Source organism: Sus scrofa, chromosome 13 (genome assembly GCF_054392235.1).
Source record: "Sus scrofa isolate SSC_HxYL_T2T_F1_AM1 chromosome 13, Sscrofa_HxYL_maternal_Yorkshire_Landrace_v2.0, whole genome shotgun sequence".
NCBI lineage: Eukaryota > Metazoa > Chordata > Mammalia > Artiodactyla > Suidae > Sus > Sus scrofa.
In genome coordinates, this window is record NC_139395.1 from 208,384,186 (window position 1) to 208,410,963 (window position 26,778).

The 26,778-nt window shown below is 40.2% G+C and overlaps 1 protein-coding gene across 10 annotated transcripts in view; it reads right to left on the minus strand.

The window, feature by feature from the left end:
- The window catches only part of GRIK1 (glutamate ionotropic receptor kainate type subunit 1), a 409,934-nt gene that overhangs the window by 100,074 nt on the left and 283,082 nt on the right, over nt 1-26,778 (minus strand). For all 10 annotated transcript variants that reach the window (XM_003483349.5, XM_005657138.4, XM_021070894.2 and 7 more), the window contains one exon: nt 16,618-16,761. In XM_003483349.5, coding sequence (XP_003483397.1) covers nt 16,618-16,761 — 144 coding nt within the window. The remainder of the gene's footprint in view (nt 1-16,617; nt 16,762-26,778) is intronic.

Here is a 26,778-nt window from a genome sequence, read left to right on the forward strand (position 1 = left end):
GCAACCTCATGGTTCCTAGTTGGATTTGTTAACCACTGAGCCATGATGGGAACTCCTTTTTTTTTATTTTTTATTTTTTTTGCCTTTACTGTTATTTATCATGTCACATCAACTTTAAAGCTGTCTTCACCATGGAATCAATAAAAGGAAGGAACAAGTGAAAAAAAAAAAAAACAACTTTAACATTTATACCCAAAAGGTCAGTTCCAGTTATTAGCATAGTTATTTATTATCTAAACCTGACTTTCCAAGGCAAACCTTAGGATCACCAATTTACATAAAAGCCAACAATGAACATTTTCATCCTTTTCTCTGCGTGTTCTTTTACAGGCTGCACACAAAGGGAGTCAGTATTCACATATTATTTCCCAGTGATAATTAGCTTGACGTTGAAATCACTGGTTTGTAATTTCAATACTGTCGACAACTAAAGCCCTGGCCGTGGGCTGAACTTACTATTTGGCCTGGGTAGGAAGGGGAAGAAAAGGTGAAAAGATGCTGACTAGGGCCTGCCCTCTTCCTCTGCACAACCCACGCCTTTGCTCACATCCCCACGTCTCCTGCTGTTCCGAAAATTAGGGAAAAAGAAAGGTTGGATGCGGGGCTTTCTTCTTTCCTTCCTCCTACTTCTTTTTCTCAGCATGAGTTCATGGCTGTTCTATGTTGTTCTGTCAGATCTTCACTTAGATCTGACAACTGGAGGGCAAGAGGCCATGCTTATTTTGGCTTTGGTCTACTAAGGTCTCTTTTAGTCTCTTTGCTGTAGTGAACACTGATGACAGTTACTTCTGAATAATGGCACCATGTAAAAAGCATGAATATATCTCACATCATTGGTTAGTGACCAGTTATACAAGACACAGGCTAGAGGTTGGGTGACATAACTCAACTTCATCTTAGAGTTGCATCAAATACAGTCTCTCTCAAGCCGGCATAAGAGTTTTCCTAAGTCTCTGGAGGTCGAATGTGGGAAGTAGTTGTTTATTTATTTATTTTGCAATTTCTTCCAGTAACTCTGGTGTGCACTACATTTTGAGAATCTCGAGCCTATAGAATTGCTTGGCATCATCAGCACAGCATAGAAGGTCCTTTGTGAATTGGCTTCGGCTCTTCATCTACTATTTGACCTCCTACCACAATGCATTCTCAGCTACCAACCAGTCTCCAGGCACAGAATGCCCTTCCCCACCTTGCTGCCTGCCACAGTACAACTCATTCTCTAAAGGTGAGGCCGACCCTCGTTTCCTCTGAGAAGGCTTTTAAAGCAACTCAGTTGGAAGAACACTATTGCCCTGTGACCACCTCTGTACCTTAAAGATGCCTCTAGGCTATAACTCTGGCCAGACTAAGGCATGCACTTGCTTTTATGTCTATCTTTATACTGGAATCTGCTCTTCTTGAAGTCAGGGACAAGGTCTCCTCTGTTTATGGGTACAGTTCTTGTTGCAATTCCCAGCCTTTAGTACATCTTTCTCAGGACTGATTGTAGAATAAATGTTTCAGAGCAATCTTGATAAATGGTATGTGTTAGTATTTGTTCTTTTATTAAATGGTTCTACTTTGGAAGAATTCTGAAATATAGATGATGTGGCTGACATCCACTTTTTTCATTGCTTTAAGGAATTGTAAATGTTCACCCTAACTCTCAGCTGATGGTCTTGCTTTTTATCTTACCGAAAGTGCAAAAGTGATGCATACCCACCATCATGTCCACTGAACTAACTACTGGCATCTATGCCTGTATTCTCTCCTTGCTTCCTGTTACCAGAAATGAACTGTCCATTCTTGTATGCACAACACTCTCTCCCCTCTCACCTACACAATGACATTGCTCCAGCAGTTTCTCTTTTTCTTTCATTATCAACTTGTCCCTGTCTGACTGGGTCATTCCAATCAGCATACAGACATTGCTATAAAATATCTCATCTTTGGAAAATACTCTCTCCATCCCATGTCATATATACTAGACATTTTCACAAATGTTATTTCCTTTCATTCATCCAACTCTGTGCAGTAAGAATGATTAGCCTTGTCTTATGAGATGAGGCTGTGAGGTTCACAGGGCTAATAAACAAAGCACGGCAGCGGAGAGGATGACCAAGTGTGTTAGAATAGTATCCAAAATGAAAATACACCTGGTATACGAAGCACAGCTATGCCACAGAGGATTCTGAGGAATTTTGCTGAATGCTTGGAATACCGCAAGATTGTTAGAGATAGTTTAAAGATGAATAAAAGCATATGCATTAATTAAGTATAGTCAAGTGTTTGGAGGCATGCTAGCTAGATACCACTGGGTAGAGATTAAGGCTCTATCTACCCATCTTAAGTCCTGGGATCTTAGATTTGAGAGGCAGACTGGGACCATTGGCTTGATCATGGCTTAGCTGGATGGATCATGCACTAGCTTGTAATCTTGGACCAATTATCCAATCTTGCTAAGTCTCAGTTTCCTCATATAAAGTGAAAATAACACTTATTGGACTGCCATGAAGATCAAATGAGCAAACCAATATAAAGTATTTAAAACATGTACGCTCGTAATCACTCTTGTTCAATAATTATTTCCCTGTTCAGCCTCTGAATGCTCTCTAACACTTGACTTCAGAGTAACCGAAAAGGGTCTGCATCTTCAGTAGGCACTAAGCTTGGGCATTATTTTCAGTGAGTGCATGAGCTTAGTATAGTCAGCCTTTGGCACCTAGAAGGATCAGCCCTGTCCATTCTTAGGTGGGCAGTTCAGTGAGGAGGATTCTTTACCAGTTGTCACTAAAAAGACCCCTGGCTCATCAGGGTTCATCTACAAGTCACCATGGATGCAAGATTCCTCCTTCCTTCTTCATATTTCCTTTCAATGGCATGCCTGTAATTGTTTTGCTCCTGGCAAATTCAATTTGAGTGAACAAAGAGTTCCCAGTGTGATTGGTTTTCACTTTTCAAAGCTGTCCTCACCTTGCCTCTCTCCTAGGCCCTTGGGGACCATTCGTAGCTATCCTCCCCCACCTCCCTGGCAGGGACCACAGTAATCTTTATATTCCCCACAAGATGAACACATAAAAACACTCAGTTAACAGAGAAGAGAAACTTTATATTCTAGTGCTCCAAACTGTGCACTGAGCTAATAGGTGAATTCTTATAACCAAATGGGTAAACACTCCAGGGTAAATCTGACCACCAAGTTTATGCAGACTTTATTCCACTGGGCTACCCACAGGTTGTGAGTTTCCTTCTCCATACAGAATTCCCGAGTTGCCTGACAGAGGCACAGAGGAAGCTATGCAGGGAGTTGGCGAGACTATTGGAGTGAAAAAGTCATTGATCACTCTCTCTTCCACTTTTACAAGACAAAGGACTTTGAACTCACTGGGCAAAGGGTTAGGGTGATTAGCTCAGTGTCATATAGCACGAAGTTGACATTGGCCTTTTTCTTTGATTCAAAGTCTCAGGTGGAGTGGTGTGTGTGTGTGTGTGTGTGTGTATGTTTGTACATGTACATATACTAGAAACACAGCACATTAACACATTATGAGGAATAGTCAATGGAGAGTTTTTATACATGCATAAAAATGCACACTATTATGCTTTCTTTTTTATTTTATTTATTTTTTTTTTTAATTTTTTTTTTTTTTTTTTTTGTCTTTTTGCTATTTCTTTTGGGCCGCTCCCGCGGCATATGGAGATTCCCAGGCTAGGGGTCCAATCGGAGCTGTAGCCACTGGCCTACACCACAGCCACAGCAACGCGGGATCCGAGCCGCGTCTGCAACCTACACCACAGCTCACGGCAACGCAGGATCGTTAACCCACTGAGCAAGGGCAGGGACCGAACCCGCAACCTCATGGTTCCTAGTCGGATTCGTTAACCACTGCGCCACGACGGGAACTCCTATGCTTTCTTTTTTAAAGTGGATTGTTCTGCTCCAAAGTCATGAAAAGCAATTGACTTGATGAGGCAAACGCATGAATCTGACAAAGGAAACTAGTGCTCCTGACTTCTCATGATCTATGTTAAAAAAATCTGAATTTAAATTTTATTCTTGGAAACTTAGCTTTAAATGCGGTCTGCTTTAGACCGATTACTGAGTTGTAGTTGTCAATACTCAGAAGACCTAAACACAACTAGAAAGTATCACCTCTCTCCTTTTTTTTTATTTTTTGAATTTTTTTTTTGTAAGTCCAATAGGATTTTCATTAGTGGGGCAATGTTTTTGTTAATTGATTCATATACTCTGTTCATAATTTTATTGATTTCTATCAATGTTTAGCAACATTAATTTTTTATGTGTTGGTGAGCACACTATTTCTAGTCTGGGAATTCTGAAAAATAATCAATCAACTGTACTAAATGAATCACCTGGCACATTTTCAATATCAACCTTTGGCAAAAAGGCTCCTTTTTTGCCCTGAGTTCCTGATGAATAGGTTCCATTTGTATTCAAATAGCATTTGTATTTGAAAACCAATGCTGTGTATTGAAATGATAACCCAGTCACATTTCAGAAGTTTTGCAGCCATTGGGGTTGGGTGGGGGTTACTCCAAAATATGCTGCTGCTCAAATTGAAAGGGTGAAAAATTTGGAGTGATAGGGTGCAAATCTTTTAAGAGGGGAAAATATGGTTATGGTCTCTGTATTCTTGTGGTGGGCTACTTCTCTGCAATACTTTCTTAGATGTTGTATTATGTTAACTATTATCTTAACTATTTGTATTTTGCCAACTATGTATTTGTACATGTTAACTATTCATGTTAACCATCTCCTCACCAAGTGATTGTCAACCCCATGATAGCAGGAAACATTTTACTTATCTTTGAATTTCAAACCTGTATTTGGTAGCTATCTAGAAGATCTGTAGAAGGTACAGTTGAATAAAGTAGCATTTCCCAACGTTATACACTTTTAAGTAGTAGGAGAAAGGCAAAGGGAAGGTAGCAAGTCCTGGGAGTTAGGGTCTTCTTATGGGCCATGAGACCTAAAAAGGGCTATAGGACTACAATGAGGAGAAATAAATCTCGGTGCCCCATCTCATTCTCCTGTTCCCTTTCTTCTCCTCCTAAGATCTGGACAAGCAGACTGTATAACCAGGAGGTCAAAGAGGTGAAATCATGTGACTTCCTCAAGTACGTGGTGCCTATGGTGGTGGGATTGGAGAGGCAGTGGGATTTATTTTACTTGCACTCCACAAATCAGCTCTTAAAATCAATCCAATTCTAATGAGATTTTTCTTTGTACTTTGAAGGCTTTCCAAGTTTAGGAATTGACCTGTGAATGTACATGAAGCAAATGACCCCTGTAAGTATTTATCAACGCCTTCATTGTCATTCATTCATTTGGCAAACCTTGATTTTGCTAACATTTTATCATGAAATTACAAAGAGTAAGATGAAAAGGTACAGGTACCTTGGGGGAGATGGTGCAGAGAAAAGAAAACAGAGACAGGATTTTATATACTTCAAAAATTTGTCTTAACCTGGCTGCTCTGTCTCCTGAGTTAAACATGGTTCATTGTGGTATTATTTCATTTGTTTTTAACTAAAGGAGACCCACCCTATATCCATTGTACAAATACAGCCAGTGATGGACTGTACAACTGTACAACTACTACTCAGGTCCTTAGAGTATGAGGCAGTGACAAACATCTGAAATTCATCCTCCATCTAAGCAATGTGATCTCTGTCCAGTCACCCACAATTTTAAGCCAGTTCTCAGAAAAGCTATTTAAAACAATATCTGAAGTATACATAATAACGGTGATGAAAATAAACATTAAGCAAAGGAAGAACTGATAAACATAACCTTTAGACCACATAACTTCTTTAGATGTCAGCTATTTCAGGAAATGAAATGACGCATTTATCATATTCTCATCTGTTCAATATATAATTATTTTAACTATTATGTGTGTTGTTTATAACCCATTATCTTGCAATAACAGCTTGCATGGATCACTGCATAATTTAAAAATATAATGGCTTTTCTTGCCAATATTTGATTCCCAACTTGAAATCTGCTGACTTTAACTATATCTTTGCCATTAACTTTGGGAAAACTGTTTTTTATTTCCTAAGGATCTATTTTAGAATATGCACCTGGATTTTCTTTTTTCATAAACTAAGTTCCTTTGGCACTGGTTCATGTTATGGGCATTTTTTTCCCCAAATGGAATAAGTTAGCTTCTTTAATTGCAAATCAACTAAATGGGTAGGACCACAAGTCTGAGACCCACTGGGTGTGAAGTGGGTGGAAATAGGGTGCTTGTCTAATTATCTAGATAATGTGGTCAATTAAATCTGGAAATCAAATCATTCTGTCTAGAATTGCTTAAATTACTTTGGTCATACTAATTAAATTTTGTCTTAGGTAAGTATATACTTATTATAGCTAATCAACATGCTCTTTGTCTATGAAGACAAAAATGTGGATTCCACATGGGTTAAATTAATCTTTTTCCCTAATGACCCTGTCGGTGGAGACATTTATTTATTTAGTCGTCAAGTTTATTGTGCATTTAAAATATGGCTAGTATAAATTGAGACCGCTAAGTTTAAAATACAAATTATGTTAAAAGACATAAAAAGTTAAATAATTTTTACACTATGACCTGTTGAAGTGATAATATTTTGGATATACTGGATTAAGTAATATGCATATTAAAAATAAGTGCATGTGTTTATTTTGAAGTTTTAATGTGGCTACTAGAAAATCTAACATATGTGTGACACATAATATTTTTATTGAGCAGTGCTGCTCTAGAACACATCTTGCATATGAGTATAAGAGCTTGTTACTTAGATGTTCATCATAGCATCTTTTGGTTGTGCAAAAGAAAAAGAAGCAGACAAAATATCCATTCCTGGGCAAATGGATTAGTACCTTGAAGTATATTTAATGCATGAGCTGTTCATCTGCTTGGCTTCTTTACTTTCTTAATATTTTAATGTTCTGCTCCCTCTTTTCTTTCAGGACTTTACTCAAGTTTCACATTATCTGTGAAGTATCTTTTAACTACCCTGTGTAATACAGCAATGACCATTTCTCTCTTCAAAGACCCCTGCACACTCTACAGTCTTCTGAAATTTTCTTTTCTGATAATCCTTGTCATCATCTAAAGTACAATATTGCTTTTATATATGCTGATTTCCTAGCCAAGTATCAGTTCCATGAGAACAAGGGCTTGTTTTGCTTACTGTTGTATTCTTGGTGTCTAGAATAATGGCTACTACATACTAAGTATTCAGTAGATATTTTTTAGTGAATGAATGACAGAATAGTATATTTCAATGAAAATGAATAAACTGGATAAATAGTAAATACGCATCAACTTAGATATATTCCCAATCTTAAGTAAGATTGATTGGAAAAGCAAAGTGCTGAATGAAATACACAGGCACACAGATATATGTAGGCACACACACAATATATGTACATATATATAGCTCCATACACACAACTACATACCCACACATCCTTATACACACACACGTATACATACACATGTATATATACATGTATTACACACATATACATATATATGTATATTCATCTATGAAATGCTACTCATTCAAGTAAATTAAACACGTATGTGCACGTATACATATACACATGTACACACATACATGATATATTATGGCACAGAAAGCAAATTTCTTAAATCAACATTGCAGAGCTGGGACATTAGTAGCTGAATGGGAGGAGGATGATAATAAGCATGGGTCTTAGAATCTATCTCATAAGTAAAATTGTTATATAGAATCACGTAAACCAAGCAGAACCTCCCATCCTATGCTGATATCCCCTTTAAACACTTCTGGTAGGTGACTTTTCACCCAGCCACTGCTTGAATATTTTATTTATTTATTTTGTCTTTTCAGGGCCGCAAACACAGCATATGGATGGAGGTTCCCAGGATAGGGCATGAATAGGAGGTGTAGCTGCAGGCCTATACCAGAGCTACAACAATGCAGGATCTGAGCCACGTCTGTGACCTATACCATAGCTCATGACAATGCTGGATCCTTAACTCACTGAGCGAGGCCAGGGATCTAACCCATGTCTTCATGGATGCTAGTTGGGTTCATTAACTGCTGAGCCACAACAGGACTCCCACTGGATGGAATATTTTAGGGACATTTATCTCAGCATGTTAGTTATAAATAAGACAATGCATATAATTGGTCAAAACCATAAGCTTTGAACATTTAGTATCTGACTTCATTTCTCTGTCCAGACCTGTACAGGGAACTGAAGCAAAGGACCTGAAGAATTCATGCTTCCTTTAGGTCTAAATATCCTAAATGTGAAAGGATGCTGGGCTGAATGATTTTCATGCACACAGTGCAAGCTAGGAGCCAGAATGCATGTCATTTTCGATAGGTATAAAATGAGAAATATAAGTGAACGTTTTTCTGAAGAGTAGAAATTTGACTGAGTTTGCTGCCAGATCCAATGTCATCTAATTAATCCAAGGGACAGCTTGTCCTGGCAATCAAAATCAAATGGCATTCAGTAATGGGAAGTGTTACTTAGTGGAGCCACAGTAGGATAAAATCATGTCAAAGCTTATGTTTCTCCAGGGACTTTTTTCCACCCTGTAATTTTTTACCTTAATCCCACTGAAAAAAAAAAAAAAGACTCAATACTGACATACTAAGTAAAAGTCCAAAGAAATATCAAAGTAAACATAGGTGCCTCTGTGGAGAATTTTATCTTTCACTCTTTGATTTTTAAAAGCTTGAATTTGAATATCTTATTTATGTATTCAGATTTTTAATCTTCATTCCATCAAAATAAATCAATAAATTATACTTTCATAACAAAACACGGGCACAAAGCTGCCCGTATTTTATATAGCTCTCAGTGATACCCCATATACTTTGGCATTTGGAAATAATGTTTCGCTCCTACATAGTAAATTTTTTTGGACCTGATCTATTAGGAACTATTTATAGAGTTTAAAATTAAGTATCAGTACAGCAAAATTTATTAGAAGTTTGCAAGATTTTAGTTTCCTGGATTCAGTTCAACAAGAGTTTTTTGTTTTGTTTTGTTTTGTTTTTTTAGGGCCACACCTGTGGCATATGGAAGTTTCCAGGCTAGGGTTCGAATCAGAGCTGCAGCTGCTGGCCTACACCACAGCCATAGCAACACCACATCCAAACCGCATCTGCAACTTACACCATAGCTCATGGCAACACTGGATCCTTAACCCACTAGGTGAGGCCAGGGGTTGAACCTCCTTAACTAGTCCTCATGGATACTAGTCAAGTTTGTAACCTGCTGAGCCACAGTGGGAGCTCTGTGATGCGTACTTCTGCACCAATATGTCTAAGATCTCTCAATAATCATTGTGGGTTTATGTTTAAATCAACCTTACACATAGCTAACAATATAAACTCTCTGCAGTATCGTTTTGTCTCTACTTTAAGAACTGTGACTTCTTATCAATTATCGATGAAATCTGAATTTTTCAGCAGGCAATTTCCACCAGCTCTTTTTCCATAATTGTGTAAACTCTTGCTTGTCTCTTCTTCACAAGACCACTCTATCAGAGCCCAAGAGAACTTAATATGTTTCATTTATACTTCTGCTGTTTGCCCTACCAGAATGCCCTTTCAACCCAAGTCTGCCCTCAATATCCAGTTCAGACACTCTTAACGTGAGTTTCAGGGAATGCAGCATGTCTGTAAGGGCCCTGAGATTGCAAACACATTGCCAACAAATGCCTTTTGTGGGAATAATGGGTATGTGGTTCAAATCTGTTTTAATACAGGGTCTGTAGCCCAGAAAATAGTTAAGAACCACTGATTTAACCTGAAATCTGATTCACTTTGTTAATGCCTGGTTAACTTCTCTTCCCAGCACCTGCAATTACAGACTCTCTTCTTCCCAGAGGATCTGATGTACTTGCTTCTTCATCCTTTGTTCACACTGATTTCTCCATGGCCCTATGGAACTTCCTCTGGATCCAGAGTAATTCTGGCCACAGGCAGGAAATATTTCAGCTTCCTCAGTCCCCACATTCAGCTATCACTTCCTAGACTGACCCAAGATGTGGTTGGCCAGGGTTTTCTGTTAGCTCATCCCCACTGATTTTTACCTAATAATGTCTTCAGGTCCCTCCTGAACACTCGTGTATCCTTGGTGATGGAAAGCCCCTGCATTCCCTGGTGTCATTGCACCTGGCCTCTCGTGTGCAGCATGCCTGTCTCCACTGAACTCTTGATTTTCCACTGCCAGGTCCTGTCCTCCCTTTTACAAGCCCTACCACTTCCTCTTGGGCTCTAGTCATAACAATGATGATGCCAAATAACAATAGCAAGAATGCATTACTTACATATGATAGGCAACATGCTTAAGGTTTTACATGTGTTGCCTTATTTCTTCCGGACAACCACCTTAGATGATATGCATTTTGACAAGCACCTTCCATTTAATGCTAGCTACACTTTTTCTGGGCCGCATATATATTAAATGTAATCCTTAAAGCATATGAAGTGTGCATTTTAATCCCCTATGTATGTATTTATTTATTTTGTCTTTTTAGGGCCATGCCTGTGGCATATGGAGGTTCCCAGGCTAGGGGTTGAATCGGAGCTCTAGCTGCTGGTCTACACCACAGCCACAGCAACGCCAGATCTGAGCCATGTCTGTGACTTCATCGCAGCTCATGGCAACACCGGATCTTTAGCCCACTAAGCAAGGCCAGGGATCGAACCTGTGTTCTCATGGATGCTAATCAGATTTGTTTCTGCTGAGCTACGATGGCAACTCCTTAATTCCCAATTTATAGAAGAGGGAACTGAGGAAAAAAAGGCTAAATGACTAGGTCTACTCAGAGTGCAAACTGATAAAATCTCAGGGTCTGCACTGCCAGTTCAAAGTTAAATAAAATGGTCTATTCCTGAGCCTCTTGCTCCACTCACTAGAACCTATGACCTCAGGAGACATGCCTAGCCTGGGTTCTGGTTTCTGCCTTATTGAATTATGGATATGATATTCATGTACTGAGTGTGACCTACATAGGCTGTGTAAGTTCTTCAGTTCCTTGCTGTTCACTTGTTTACATATCCATTCATCTACTTGTGTGGCATCTGTTTATTGGATGCTTATTCTATACTCAGCACTGTGCAAGGACTGGGGAATCACAGATTGCAGATAGATATACTAACAAATACAGTGGTCTAACAACAGCTATAATGGGGGGGTGCTCAATTTGTAGCTCAAGGTTGATAGAGGCTAGTGCTAGAATTAGGTCACAAAGGATGACCCAGAGGAGGCCCTTCAGTCAGAGGCACGAGAATATAGATGGAACCCTATGGCAATTCAGGGAGCCACAATAGTGTTCGGTAATTTCTGAGAAGGAGGAAGAACACGAGAGAGGTGGCATAGGGGGTCAGGGCCCAGATCCTTAACCACCCTGCCTTTCCTGTTGAAGAGCTGGGTTTAAATGAAAGCTTCAGATGCTGCCTGCCATTCCTGATGTCGTGAGACCTGTTTCTACGATATTTTCTTAGCCTCTTTGCTGAAAACTCCATCTTGTCCTGCTTTACTTGACCCCATCTTCCTGCTTGGAAAACAGTCGCAGTGCTGAATGACTTAAGCTTAAGAAAAAGACCTAAAGGCATAAGTTATTCATAGGGTCAGCTGAATGAGGACTTAATGCGTTGGTCTAGGCACGACCTGTGCAGATTGGCATGCCATTTGCACAGCATGATATGTCCTCTTAAGAATAAAAGAACGAGGAGCCTCATGGCCCCAAAGGGTTTATGAGGGGTCGTTAGCAGGATATGCATTAGCAAGGAGAACTGAGGTGCAAACCTAGGCACCCGGGTTGCTGCAGATAGGCATGCCCTCTGCAGAAGCACAATGGTGATTCTCTAGATGCTGTGCATAGACAGCTGACGCCAAGCTTCCTCAAATGCTAATGATTGTTAAATGCCTAAAGGTCAGAGTAAAAGCTTAATCAGCAACCAGCTATGTGACTTTTAAAATAACTTAAAAAAACCTATATCCTGCACCTACAATCCCCTTCTCACTTGACTTCATCCTAAAGAACACAATAAAAGCAGTGTGGTTTCTTAAGGCGGTGCTCTTGGTCCCTGAGGCCTTGAGTCCCCTGGTTCCCACCTTTACTTAAGATAAATGTCTCTGTGTCTTGTTTTATGTTAACTTTTTTCCTTAAGTTTCACAGCACCCGTTCTTCAGCCCCATCCTGCTGAGCTGGTCTCGGCAATTCCTCACTATGTAGAATTCATACTAGTAGACAGCAGCAGGTACATCTTCTAATTTGGGAGTGCTATCTCCTAGAGTGCCAATACAGTGTTACTTATAGAATGGAGTCCTATAAATGCTTGTTAAGTGGGAGTTTATAATCTTCTAATATGTATTTCTTCAGCGAATGCCCAGGGAGCTAACACTAGAACACACCCTATCATGTACAAAATAGTCTTTCATTCTTTCCCTCTTTCATCAGCCTAAAACGCTGAAAGGTAGTTAGCGTAAGAGACCCTAACTGAAGGGCTTACTGATTCTAAATGATGTGTGGAGTTATCAGAGGTTAGTGCACACGCAACTACCTCTCTGCTCAGGAAGTTTCCCTCCTGTGATGAATTTGATTTTCACCCCATAAATTCAGTCTGCTGCCTTGCCTCGTTACATTATTTCTCATCATAGTTTTATAAATCATTTAGAAAGGGATAGTCACTTAAAAAAAGGACTAAAGGATGTTTAAGGACCAAGTGCCTTATTTCACGTTTCCTAATAAAACACGATAGCTGCAAAGTTGTGTTGCATCGGTACTCAGGGGAAGAAATTATATGTGTTTTTCTCTCAGTATTGCTAGTGAGTAAGATAACCAAATGAAAAGGAAAAGAGTGAGCGTGAAGGTGAAGAATGAAAGGAACAAAAGAAGTGTCATGAGAGAAGAATCCCAGTTTGATAATGATTCAGAGTCATGATCTGATTTGAAGTGTAATTCATTGGAAGCATGTCCCACATCTCTAAAACTCTGTTTTGCTGCCCACGTCATTATATTTCTTAGTTGAAATTTGAGGTTTAAAAGGGTCAAATCCCTTTAACTTATGTATCTTTAGAAGGCAGCACAAGAAGGAATTAGTGGGGCTAATCACCCTCCCTCGCCATAAGAAAACTACCGCTTCATAATTTTTACAGATTTTTATTATATTTTCAGTTAACTTTCTAATGCAAATACAAATTTAAACCTAGGCTTAAAATAGTCTTTTTTTTTTCCCCCTTCACCCAAGTGATGTCATAAAATCAATGATCCAAAATAGCCAGTGGGTAAAAATGATCCAAAGCATTTCTAGAGGATGAGTTCGTGTGTAAAAAATTACATTGAGGAGTTCTCGTCATGGCTCAGTGGTTAACAAATCCAACCAGGAACCATGAGGTTGTGGGTTTGATCCCCGGCCTTGTTCAGTGGGTTAAGGATCTGGCATTGCAGTGAGCTGTGGTGTAGGTCGCAGACATGGCTCGGATCCCACGTTGCTGTGGCTGTGGTGCAGGCCAGTGGCCACAGCTCCGATTCGACCCCTAGCCTGGGAACCTCCATATGCTGTGGGAGCGGCCCAAGAAATGGCAAAAAGACAAAAAAAAAATTACATTGATTATAGTGTGCATTCTGGGGCTGTTTCTGTGTGCATTCTGGGGGGTGGTTCTGTTTGACTGTGTGAGTATGACGATGCAAAGTTGAAACAGAGTTGGAAAGTTCATTCACTCTCACTAACTACTGGAATCAGTGTTTAATCTTTTAGTGGAAACTTTCAGTTGCTTAATTCTGTAATTGAGAAGTCTTGTGTTCTACCTAATTTATGTTGTATTACAATATATGTAGAAACAGTAACCTGTGAACTGTGCTTTTCCATAACTTTTAAAATATATATATATCTTGGAGTTCCTATTGTGGTGCAATGGAAACTAATCTGACTAGTATCCATGAGGATGCGGGCTTGATCCCTGGCTTCACTCAGTGGGTTAAGGATCCAGCATTGTGGTGAGTTGTGGTGTAGGTCACAGATGCAGCTTGGATCTGGCATTGCTGTGGCTGTGGTGTAGGCTGGCAGCTGCAGCTCTGATTTGACCCCTAGCCTGGGCACTTCCATGTGCCATGGGTGTGGCCCTAAAAAGCAATATATGTATTAAATGAATTCATAAATATTTTTTTAATGCAATAGTGACCTATTTTCACTTTTTGCTAATGCCTGTATTTACTTGCTTTGGCATAAAGAATGAGCAAATGAACCTCTGCCTCCTGTGGAAAATGTATAAATGTTACCTGATATTGCTCTTAGGTGTAATGTTAATGAATGTAAAACCACAAACAGTATTTTAAATAGAAAAAAAGAAATATCTGCATTTTCTCACTTTGGCATGTTTTAGTTTGTTTCAGAATTCCCTCTGTGCTCGTCCTTCACCAGGCTGGGGCATTGCTCTGGGTTAACTTACTACCCCCCTTCTCTGCAGGTTCCTACACTCTGCCAAAGGCGGTGTAAGGCATCAGTGACTCAGGAGACAAAAGAGAGGATGAGCACAGAGTTTCTAATGCACCCCCTCCTCCACCCGCAGTTGTGGAGCCTGAGAATGGGGAATTTGTTCTTTGGAGTCAACAGACGTAAAAGGCTTCCTTGCTTTCAATGTGGTCCCTCATCTTAGAGCTCATTATTTCTTTAAATAGATCTAAATATGACTTGGTCATTTCACCTTCTTATGCAACTTAAGTAGAAGCAAAAAAGGTGCTTGGGGTGCTCCAGAGTGTTTGATCCCAAGCTTTCATGTGGTCTCATGCCTCTCCTCCCCTTGGTAGGAGATAAAAGGAAACCAGCTGTTTTCTTGTAAAAGATCAAGGTGATCAGGATAGCGATTCAGGACATAACCATGATCACTGCAGGGAGAGGAGAGGCTGTGTGATGTTCTCCTATTAGACACAGTATGTCAGATTTATGTAGTTGTCAGAAAGGGTATTGCATTGCACGCCTATTTGTGATTTCTTTGTTGTTCTTGCTGCAGTTGCCAGTTTGAAATTCCTGGCATCATCCTCCGTAAAACTGAATAAGGGCTGTTCTGAATGGGCCATTCCAATGGCAAGAGACTAGCTAAGGCCTCTGATTCTTACTATGTTTCTGCACTATTCTTCACAAGTATTAACTTTACTCTTTATGCTCCCCAAAATGCAGTGAGATAGAAAGTGTTATTCCCATCTTATAGACGAGAAAACTGAGACAAGAGTTTAAGTAACTTATCTAGGTTACATGGCTCATGAAAGTTAGTGGAGCTGAAATTTAAACCAGCATTAGCATGTCAGGAATAGAATGAGGTAAGAGAGGTGCCCAGAGCACAAAATTTAAGGAAGAACTCCCTTTCAATTCCATGTAGATCAGAGTTCAAATGTGAGAGTGAGTGCCTCCTTAAATCATCTACCTGAGGCACTTTTTTGCTGCTTGCCATACTCCAGTCTCAGCCCTGCAAATAACCTTGGTTTGGAGCCTGGCTAGTGTCAACCTTCATACCCCATGCCTCTCTAGACCTGACCCTTGTGGATCAGAGTCAGCCTTCAATAAGGAAGTAGACTGAAGTGCCTGAAAGATGGACTGTAGGTGCTGAAGAGACCAGCAGAGATAAAGCCCAAAGCAGGTAGCTTTCTTTAGATTTTGCCCTTGCTCTTGGCTGGATATTCTTCTCTTATTCTATGGCCCCTGCTATTTTTCTCTTTTATGGCTTTATCTCACCCCAACCTTCTCCACTCCAGAAAGGAATAAAGATACTCTTCACTTAAGAGGTAAATCTCTGCATCCCATTGAGAAAACATTAGACCAGCTCCACAGTGTATGGTGAATCCTCAGTCAGGTCTGTCTGCCTCCATGTACCTTGTTTCATCTCGTCAAGTCCAAACTCACTAAGAGGTGTATGTTGGGGTCAAAGGCAATTCAAGAAGATATATCTATAAGATCCTAGAACAGAGTCTGGTGAAGGGAAGTCGAAGAGCCTTGGAGAAATGGAAAGGGTGCCCAGGATTTCAGGGCAATAGTGAAAATTCTCTTCCTTACCCCCACGCCACTCAAACCCTGTACTCTTGAAAATCCTTTAGTGCAAATCCATCCCTTTCAAAAGGGACAAGACTTTTCTGGTTAGCTGACAAATGGCGAAATAATTAGCAAGTCATTAAAACAAAGAGGTCTTTCTATTTGGTCCTGTAGAACCCAAGACTTGGAAAACCACTGGAACTATGAGCTGACAATGTGGAACTATCTCTGGTACCCTTCAGGGATGGACCAACCTACCCTTGACTCAACAGGTCATAGAATGAGCACCTATGAGCTATTATGAACATGTGTGGAGGGCTAACAGCAGCTGGGGCCACAGTCGAAATGAAGGAAGTTGGTGTTATGATCTGGTGGCTCCTTAAAATTTTAAGCATCACACCAGAAAGTTCCTGATAGTTCTTCTAGACGAATGTTTACCAGTGAATTCGTAGCAGACTGGTTAATGGTGTCTTCTCCTCTCCTGCAGATATCAAGCCAACAAGGCCTTAAAGGAAGGACCTCACCACATGGACAAGTCCAACAGTGCTAAGTCAGAATGAACTGTGAACAAGCAGCACTTGCCTCTTTGATCAGGTTCATAAATCTGGGTCCAAGGCGCCATGGCTTGTGTCGATGGCACTGTAGGGAGCTGACGGTTAGCTGGGAAGCCCGGTGGGAGGCAATGGCCACCATGTACACAGCATCATACATCAGAGCAGCTTCAGTCTGTGGAGGAAAACATACATCTCATCTTCAATTCCATCTTTGCTTACATTCCTTTACCTGCATAATTGCCCTGTCTGCTTCCTTATCTCCTATTTGTCTAATCTCGACAGCCATTTATTCTCCAGCAGAACATCCTGTATTCCTCAATACCCCTTTTTCTCTAAAATAATACCTTACACCCCAAAGTAAATTGTAGTAATAGCTATGCTTTGTATTTTCTTTTTAAAAAAATTTTATTAAAGTACAGTTGATTAAAAGTGTTGTGCCAATTTCTGCTATACAGCATAGTGACCCAGTCACACATATATATACATTCTTTTTCTCATATTATTTTCCATCATGTTCTGTCCCAAGAGATTGGATATAGTTTCCTGTGCTATACTGTAGGACCCAATGTTCATCCATTCTAAATGTAATAACTTACATCTACCAACCCCAAACTCCCAGTCTATCCCACTTCCTTCTTCCCCTTGGTAACCATAAGTCTGTTCTCTATGTCTGTGTGTCTGTTTCTGTTTTGTGTATAGGTTCATTTGTGCCATATTTTAGATTCCACATACAAGTTATATCATATGGTATTTGTCTTAAGTTCTTTAAAAAAAAAGTTTTGCTGAAGGAGTTAATGCCATTTCATGCTTTTTCAGATCAGCCACAAAAGACTTGATTCAGGGAACAAATATTTTTGGAGCGTCTTATGTTAAGCCCAGTGTTAAGATAAACTATGTGGAAATTCCCATTGTGGCTCAGTGGAAACAAACCTGACTAGTATCCATAAGGATGTGGGTTCAATCCCTGGCCTCACTCATTGAGCGTAGGTCACAGACTTGTCTTGGATTCCATGTTGCTGTGGCTCTGGTGTAGGCTGGAAGCTGCAGATCTGATTCGACTCCTAGCCAGGGAACTTCCATATGCTGCAGGTGTGATCCTAAAAAGAAAAGAAAAAAATCAACTATATTGAGTTAGAATTGACTAAAGCTCAATATTTCAACATCGGATTTTGTTTCTCAGTATTTTCCTATCTCTACTTACTACTATATTTACTTCTTTATATTATATTTGGTAGAAAGAAAGTGCTGTGAGTAAAACTAGCATATGATTTCTAGATAAAGATACTAGTTTTGGTCACTTTCGTTTACTAGAGTCAAGAAGATTATAGTTATAGAATGGACATGTGTAACTTGCTCAGAAAATGTGTGTTTTTGTCAGCACTTGTTTCCTGATAGAGATGATAAGTCATCATTTCTTTTGGGGGCTGGGCATGCCATTCTTTGATTCCTCATGAAATTTCTCTCATTTGCAAAATTTACATGACACTCCCAGCATTTTATAAAATATACTGTCCTATGATTTTCTTTAAGGATAAAATCTTATGATACTTTCACATTTTACTTGAGGGTTTTCATAGTAACTTCAACTATAAGAGCTCATTTGAAATTCTTAACAACCAGGCAAAATAAGCAAGACAGGTGGATAAAAGTATCTATTTATGTAGGAAATTGAACTCCAGACAGTATATTGATTTGTGTAGGGTCATACATATAGCCAATCATTGGTAAAGTTAAATCAAAAAGCCAGGTCATAGAATGAAGATTATCATATGGTTTTCTAAAGTCAGTTGATTTATACAACATTTACTATGCATTTATTGAATATGTATTTCTGATTAAAGTATGGCTGCTTTACAAAGTTGTGCCAATTTCTGCTGTACAGCAAAGGGACCCAGTCACACACACGCATATTGTTTTTCTCATATCAACTTCCCTCATATTCTATCCCAATAGATTCAATATAGTTCCCTGTGTATACAGTAGGACCTTGTCTTGATGGAGCTAGAAAGCAAAAATAAGGGGAACTAGATCTTGCATTCTATCAGTCTTTAAATTCAGGGACTATCTCTACCTTGAATTCTGTTCCTGTGAATCTCTATCATTATCTCTTCCATTTCATACAGTTTATTTATAATCTTTCCTTCACATCTGTTTCTTGATAATAATGTAGGCTTCTCGGCAGAAACTGTTCAACTTCATTTTTCTTACTGATTAGCACAGTTCTTGGCACATGCGTTTTGTTTAATAAATGTTTGCTGAAGAAGTTAATGCCATTTCAGGCTTAAGATAAAATACACTTTTGTGAGAACTGTGTAATCCTAAGGCTTTTTGATGTATTTCTTTTCTTTTTTTCTTTTTAGGGCTGTCCCTGTAGCATATGGAAGTTCCCATGCTAGGGGTCAAATAGGAGCTACACCACTGCCACATTAAGTGTATCCCACTGAGTGAGGCCAGGGATTGACCGCATCCTCATGGATACTAGTCAGGTTCATTACCTCTGAGCCACAGTGGGAACTCCATGATGGGTTTCTAAGGTAAGCTGTTTCACTCATATTTACATGACTGACACACAGAAGTTAGATTGGTGGTAGTGGTGATGATGAAGTTAAAGCCTAAAAATATTCCAATGATAGTTCAAAACTGATGCAATCCATTTGATAGATGAGAAAACTGAGTTCAGGGAAATTAAGTGACTAATATAAGGCCATTCTCAATCTATTGGTAGAATGAGACTTTCAAAATGCAATTAGTAATAATAGCTGACATTTATCAAACACTTATTAAATGTCAGATGCTAGTCTCAAAATTTTTGCAAACATTGTATCATCACCATAACTGCTACTCCTCTACAGGTGAAGAATTGACAAGATTAAAGGGTATCCCCAAAGTAGTGGTAGGAAAGCCAAGCTTCAAACACAGAAGTTGGTGCTAGGGTTTATGCTCTCAGCCACAAAGCTGAGCTGCTTCTAAGCACAGTTGTCTGTCTGATGATTTGATGATTATAAGTAATGGGTCAACAATGGTCGATATTCATTGACAATTAATGACATGCCAGGCATTACAAGCATTTTACACATTATCTCTTTTAATTACTGAAATTAAACCTTTGAAGTGAGTGTTGTCCCCGTTATACAGACAGAAAGATCGAGGCTTCAAGATATAGGACATAACTTTAATAACTTTCCTAAAGTTACGTATCCAGTAAGGCAAGGAGTGAAGATTCTATCTCAGGAGGTAAGCTTTGATTTCAGGGCTCATGCCCTAAACCACAATGCTGTGGAGACTTGGACTTTTTGCAGTGGCATGAAACTTAAAAACACTACAGGGGAATTCCCATTGTGGCTCAGCAGGTTATGAACCCAACTAGTATCCATGAGCACACATGTTAGATCCCTGGCCTCACTCAGTGGGTTAAGGATACCTGCAAGCTGAGGTGTATGTTGCAGATGTGGCTGGGATCTGGCATTGCTGTGGCTGTGGCATAGGCTAGCTACTGTAGCTCTGATTTGACTCCTAGCCTGGGAACTTCATATGCTGCAGGTGCGGCCCTAAAAAAGCAGAAACAAAAAACAAAAGAAACACTATAGGGAAAACATTCACATCAAAAATACCAAGATTTTCACATAAAACAATTCACCTTTTTTAAAAAAAATCTTACCTGATTTAAGAATTAATAAAGATGAAATAATTATAAAAAATTTTACATATGTATTTACTATATATTCACTAACTGGCTAATTGATTGATTTGATAAAGAAGTTAGATCATTGGAGAGGCAGTTCAATGATCTAACTTTTCCCTAAACTTAATTTAGACACTACGATTTTAACTTTATCTGTCAAGGCTGTCTCTGTGCTGGGCTGGGTAATAACGTGGTTCAAAACTATGAGCCTGATCAGTGCTTTTTCAAATTTGAAGATGAAAACCATTTATTCTAACACTATACTTCTCGTCCTAAAATGTTTTCTTAGATTGAGGTGACGTTTACTCTAAGTATTTTATAACACAAATAAACTACCACAGAATTTCCTCCCATTTTCAGTTTTGTGCTAGAGGCCTGCTTATCAAACAGTAAGTCTCAAGTCATTTTAGGTAAAGGCAAAAAAAAAAAAAAATTGGCCTGTGTTTCAAATGTTATTCTTTCAAATGTGTTTGTGTTCCCATTTTATTTCCATCTAAAGCTTGGATGAAACCACGTTTCTCCACGCCTCTAAGACCATCTTTTTACAACAACACGGATCACGAAACAGGCCTATTGAAAGTGGGCTTCTCTCCAATGCACAATATTTTGATTATAACAATGATGTGCCATAAAGGATTAACTCAGAGGGCTAAGGGTATTCAAACCCTGCACATTCAAAAAAATGGACTAGCCCTGACTGCTTCTGGGAGATTACCTCCTCAGAAATCCTGCCTGACCAGAGTGTCTTTGAATCCCTGGGGTCCAGAGTAATACAAATACTTTCTGCCACCACGTGATTTATGGTGAACGCCCATTTTTGTCCACCTGGGGCTCTGGGCTATGCCGTTTCAGTTTGACCCCTGGAATCCCTGGAGACTAAGGTGCTACGAAGATACTCTCTGCCTATGTGACGGATCCCTCATAAAATCCGTGGACACCGAGGCTCAGATGAGCGTCCCTGATTGGCCACACCTCATATATGCTGTCACACATCTTTGCTGAGAGAGTAAAGCACATCAGTGCAACTCTCCTGGGAGAGGACCACCAGGAGCTCAGGTATGGTTTCTCCTGGACTTGGTCCTTGGCTACTTTTTCCTTCACTGATTTTAATCTGTACCCTTTTGCTGTAATAAATTAACTGTGACTATAACACATTTTCCGATTTCTGTGAGTCCTTCTTGCAAATCGTCAGAATGTGGCCTTGGGAGCCTCAGCGCATATCAATGCGGTGATACATCACCTTAGGGACAAAGACTAACAACATGACATGGGCTTGCGAGTCCCCACATTTTGCTGCCTGCCTGGTGTGCACCTGATGTTGGAAAAAGCCAGAGGCTATCAGGATGCAGAAGGGCGGCGACTGGGTCTCCAGAAAGCAAAGGAGCAAAAAGGATAGATTTCCCATCTTCCCTCCAAATTTGGAAACATTCTCCCCAACCGGAGGCGGATGGGTGACAGTCAGTTCTCTAGAAGGGAAATACTTTCAAAGAACACCTCCTTCCCTCATTTCCTGAACTTCCTTTCCTACGTGGTGTTAACAGTTTCCTCTATTATAATACAAACATCTCACCCACAGCCTCGAGCTAAAAGAAATTTGCCTCAGGATGAATTAGCTGTTTCCCCTCTTTGCTGAGACACATCTTTTGAAGTGATGAGGATTCTGATAAGAGTGGGAGGACTCGTGTTTTGCTCTACCTGAGCCCTACAAGGGAGCACTAGCTGGTGGGGGTGGAGGCTTGTGAGGGAGCCACAGTGGTGGGAGAGACGGGAAGCACGCAGGACCTAGGGAGGAGCAACCCCTAAGAGAACTGAGGTTTGTGGGAGGTAGCAAAGAGTTCACCATGTACTCACAATCTAGAACTTCAGTAAGCGGGATAGCAGCTCCAGCAGGTCCAGTGAGGCCTGGCACTGAAGTTGCATATTGCAAGTCTCAGTATTTGCCGGCTTTGGAGAGAGGGATGAGTTGGGAAAAGAGGACTATATATAGAGTTGGAAAAAAGACCTGGGTGATCCCACTGGCCATACAAGTCCACACAGTTCCCAGTGAAGAGGGATGCATCTCTTGCCAACAAATAGATTCTGGCCTTGAATAAGACAGAATAAGGATTCCACCTCTATATTTCAGAATGTCTTTTGTTCTTCATTGATTGACTACAAATTGGCAAAACAGCAGGTAACCATCAAGCAAATTCAATTCTATGTCCTAAAGGCTTTGTCTATGTTACCTAATTTAATCTGCAAAGTAACACCATAAAGTATTATTACACAGGTTTACAAATGAGCAAGCAGGTTTAGTGAGGCTAAAATAACTTAGGTCATTTAGTTATTCAGGGACATAGCATCCCATCATGGCACAGTGGCATAGTTCCCATCATGGCACAGTGGAAATGAATCCGACTAGGAACCATGAGGTTGCCGGCACAATCCCTGGCCTCGCTCAGTGGGTTAAGGATCTGGTGTTACCATGAGCTGTGGTGTAGGTTGCAAATGTGGCTCAGAACCTGTGTTGCTGGGGCTGTGGTGTAGGCCAGCAGCTATACCTCCAATTCTACCCCTAGCCTGGGAACTTCCATATGCCATGGGTGCGGCCCTAAAAAGGAAAAACAAAAACAAACAAAAAAACGTGTTATAAATAACAAGTTTGACTTTTTTTTTTTTTTGGTCATTTTGCCTTTTCTAGGGCCGGTCCCATGGCATATGGAGGTTCCCAGGCTAGGGTCTAATCGCAGCTGTAGCTGCCAGCCTATACTACAGCCACAGCAATGCAGGATGAGAGCCACCTCTGCGACATACACCACAGCTCATGGCAATGCCAGATCCTCAGCCCACTGAGAGAGGCCAGGGATTGAACCCACGTCCTCATGAATACTAGATGGGTTTGTTAATTGCTGAGCCATGGCAGGAACTCCAATAACATTCTTTGGAGATATTTTTAGTGTGTGAAGTCCTAAGAAACTCTTTCTTTATTTATTGCTTTTTAGGGTCACACTCACAGCATATGGAGGTTCCCAGGTTAGGGGTCCAATTGGAGCTACAGCTGCCAGCCTAAGCCACAGCCACAGCAACATCAGATACGAGCCTCATCTGTGAGAGGCTGTGACCTACACCACAGCTCACAGCAAGGCCATCCTTAACCCACTGAGCGAGGCCAGCCCTCATGGTTCCCCGTCAGATTTGTTTCCGCTGCATCACGATGGGAACTCCAAGTCCTGAGAAATTCTTAATAGCTAAAACATGAAAAAGGAAAATAGATAAGTAGGTGGGACATAAAAATACATAGGGTTTTTTAAAAATGATTTTTATTTTTTCCATTGTAGTTGGTTTACAGCGTTCTGTCAGTTTTCTATTGTACAGCAAAGTGACCCAGTCACACTCATATGGGTATCTGGCTATGTATGTGGTACACATTAAAATATGACTTTAAAGGGCTATAGGGAAATTCACTTTGGAGGTTGGTGGGATAGTTGCTCATGATTTCAGAGAAAGCAAGTCTGTTATAATAAGTTTATTACTGGGAGTTCCCATCGTGGAGCAGTGGAAATGAATCCAATTAGGAACCATGAGGTTGCAGGTTTGATCCCCTGACTTGCCCAGCCGGTCAAGGATCTGGCCTTGCCCTGAGCTGTGGCGTAGGTCACAGATGTGGCTCGGATCCTGCGTTGCTGTGGCTCTGGCGTAGGCTGGTGGCTACAGCTCTGATTCGACCCTTAGCCTGGGAACCTCCATATGCCGCGGGTGTGGCCCTAGAAAGATTAAAAAAAAAAAAAAGACAAAAAAAAAAGGGTATTACTTAATAATTAATAGTGGTTAGTCTATGGCTAATTTTTTAAATAATATTATTATTTTGGAGTAATCTCTATCTTTACTAATCATGGCTATTTCTTATTTCCAGGAGCTCTCTTTGGACGTATGCAGAATTATTTCAAGGCTACAAGAATATTTTTCATTTAACATCTTGAGTCAGTTGAAGCTCAAATTGTATTTATTTAGTACATTAATTCCTTTGTTAAATACATCTTTTTGAAGGCCTGCTTTGTGTCAGCCCTTTCCTAGTGCTGGGGTAGAGCAGAGTACAAAACACCAAAATCTCCAGCTATGTGGAATTTATATTCTTATGGTGGAAGGCGCTGAGCAGACAAATCTAAATATGACGTGTTATGTCATAAAGGCTACAAAGAAAAGTAAAGCAGGTTATGGGAGAGGGAATAACAGGCAGGAGATTACTAGAGTAGGTAGTGGGTTCATAGAATGCTTGTCCAGTGAAGTGGCATTTGAGCAAACCTGACTAGGGGAAGGCTCTAGGCATTGCAAGCAGCAGATGCTAGAGATGCAAGAACAAATGAAATGCTGGATCTAGGATATATAGACCCAGTGGAGTTGAAAACAAATGGCTTCTCTCTAAGTTACAGAAAAAAAAGAGTTTGAGGAAAGAGGCAACTGGATTGCAAAGGTGTGTTGGCACTGGGCCTGGGCTTGGGGACTTGCTCCCTTGGCTTGGTGATTAGTCCACTCCATGTCCTTCTACCTGCCCTTTAGATTTTCTATGACTCTTTGTCTACAGCTCCAAATTAGCCACTTCTACTGGAAGACAAAAGGAAACAGTGAATGGAAAAATGGACCCTTCAGATAAATAAAGGTCAACATTATGTTTCACAAGATCAATTTCAAAACTATCTTTATGACAATGGAATCCAACTTCCAGTGGGCACTGAGTGCTCCCCCTTGTTTTGGCTTAATATTGTCATGACCTAACATAGCTCCTCTACCCACTTTTTTAGAGCAACTTGGTGAACTACCCTCTTCCATTCTGATAAAGCCCCATTTTTCCTTTTTATAATTTATAATAATAACAACAATAAAGGGCACCCCTCTGGTTAGAGGAAGATAAGAATAAACCCTAGACAGAATGGGTTCTCTTTCAACCACTGGAGCTTGGCTGTGCCTGGCTTCCTCTCCACAAGACTGCCATTTGCAGCACCTCAAGCCAGGCCTGACTGGGTGTGTGAGGGGCATGGCTCTGTCTTCCTTGTTCAATGGTTTGCCTATTTCAGTCAATATGTGCAAAATGTTCTGTCAACTCAGTAGAATTGAAGAGAACAGACTTTTTTTTTTTTTTTTTGGTAAATTGAGCCATACTTGTGATGAATATTTAATGTTTGGCGTAAATCCACAATCTTTGTTAATATAACTCCAAACTATAACTCTGGTAGTGGTACATACCAAACGTAGGTAGGTAAATATGACTTGGCGATCTCATCCTGTGGTAGACATCTTGTTTGGGAGGTGGGCGTGGGGTGGGGGCAAACAATTTTGAACCAAATTTGGACACTAGAATTACAAATCCAAGAGGAAAAGGGAGAAAAACCCAACATGTTACATATTAACCTCTGTCTCTGTCTCTGTCTCTATCTCTTCCTCCTCCCTTCCTCTTGTTCTTAGCTTTCCTTCTTCCTTTTCAGAAGTCTAGTATTCCCCTGGATATCCTCTACTTATTTTTATGCAAAGCAACGTTTCAAATCATCCCAAGGCTCCTTTGTACCAAAATCCTTTCTGTCATTATCTCTCAGATCACTTTGTATATTTTAAGAGTTATTTCAGATTTAAAAAAGTCAGGGACCTTGAACATGGGATCATCCAGAACCACTTCTTTCCTTCTTTTATTTCTTTTTAGCATTTGTTCATTAGAAAAAAAAAAAACATTAAAAAAGAGAAACCTCAAGTTTTTTTCTCTGTGAGATGATACCTTTCAGTTATCAGTAAATTGCATCTTAAAAGCAAGAGTGTTTCTCCCGATGATGGGAACAGAGAGTGAAATACTATGCCAATTTAAAATGCTATTACCTGCCCGCTTTCCCAATATCTTTTCCCTCGGATGACACTGTTCCGACATAGAAATCTTTTTTTTTTATTTCCTGCAATTTTCTTCCATCACACAGGGAGCTTCATTAGAGAAATACAGCAAGGGTAGGTGCATTTGACAACAAGAGACAAACGATGTTAGTGAGAAGCTCTCTGATGAGGCCGTTTGCAATTTATCTATTTAGCAGAGTACTTCTCTCTCCTCAGGAGGCAGGCTTGGCATCTGCTCTGAGAGCAACATATGGCCGGTGTGAAACACGGTCAGTGTCTGCAAAGGTGTGCCTCCACCAACCCAGGACGGGAAGAATGTGAATGCACCAACTGTATGGAAATCCAGACTTTTTTCCACCTGTGCTTGGGCTTACTGAGATGTGGCCGAAGCGAGGAAGGTAAACTGATTCTGCAGAACTTTTCTTGGCACTTTGCTCTTTTTCCCTCCCTCCTTCTCAAAGTCACATTCCTGGGGTTACCCTCTTTGCACTTTCCCTTGCTTTGGTTTCTGCTTTGCCTCCATTTGGCTGACACTGGTGGCTCCCCTCCTTGACTTTTTTAGCTGAGGCCATTACGGCCAGGAAGCTGAAAATAGTAGGTTTTGATAGTAACCAGGCACAGGCGTTCAAAATACATAAAACGCTTCCTCTTTCTCTC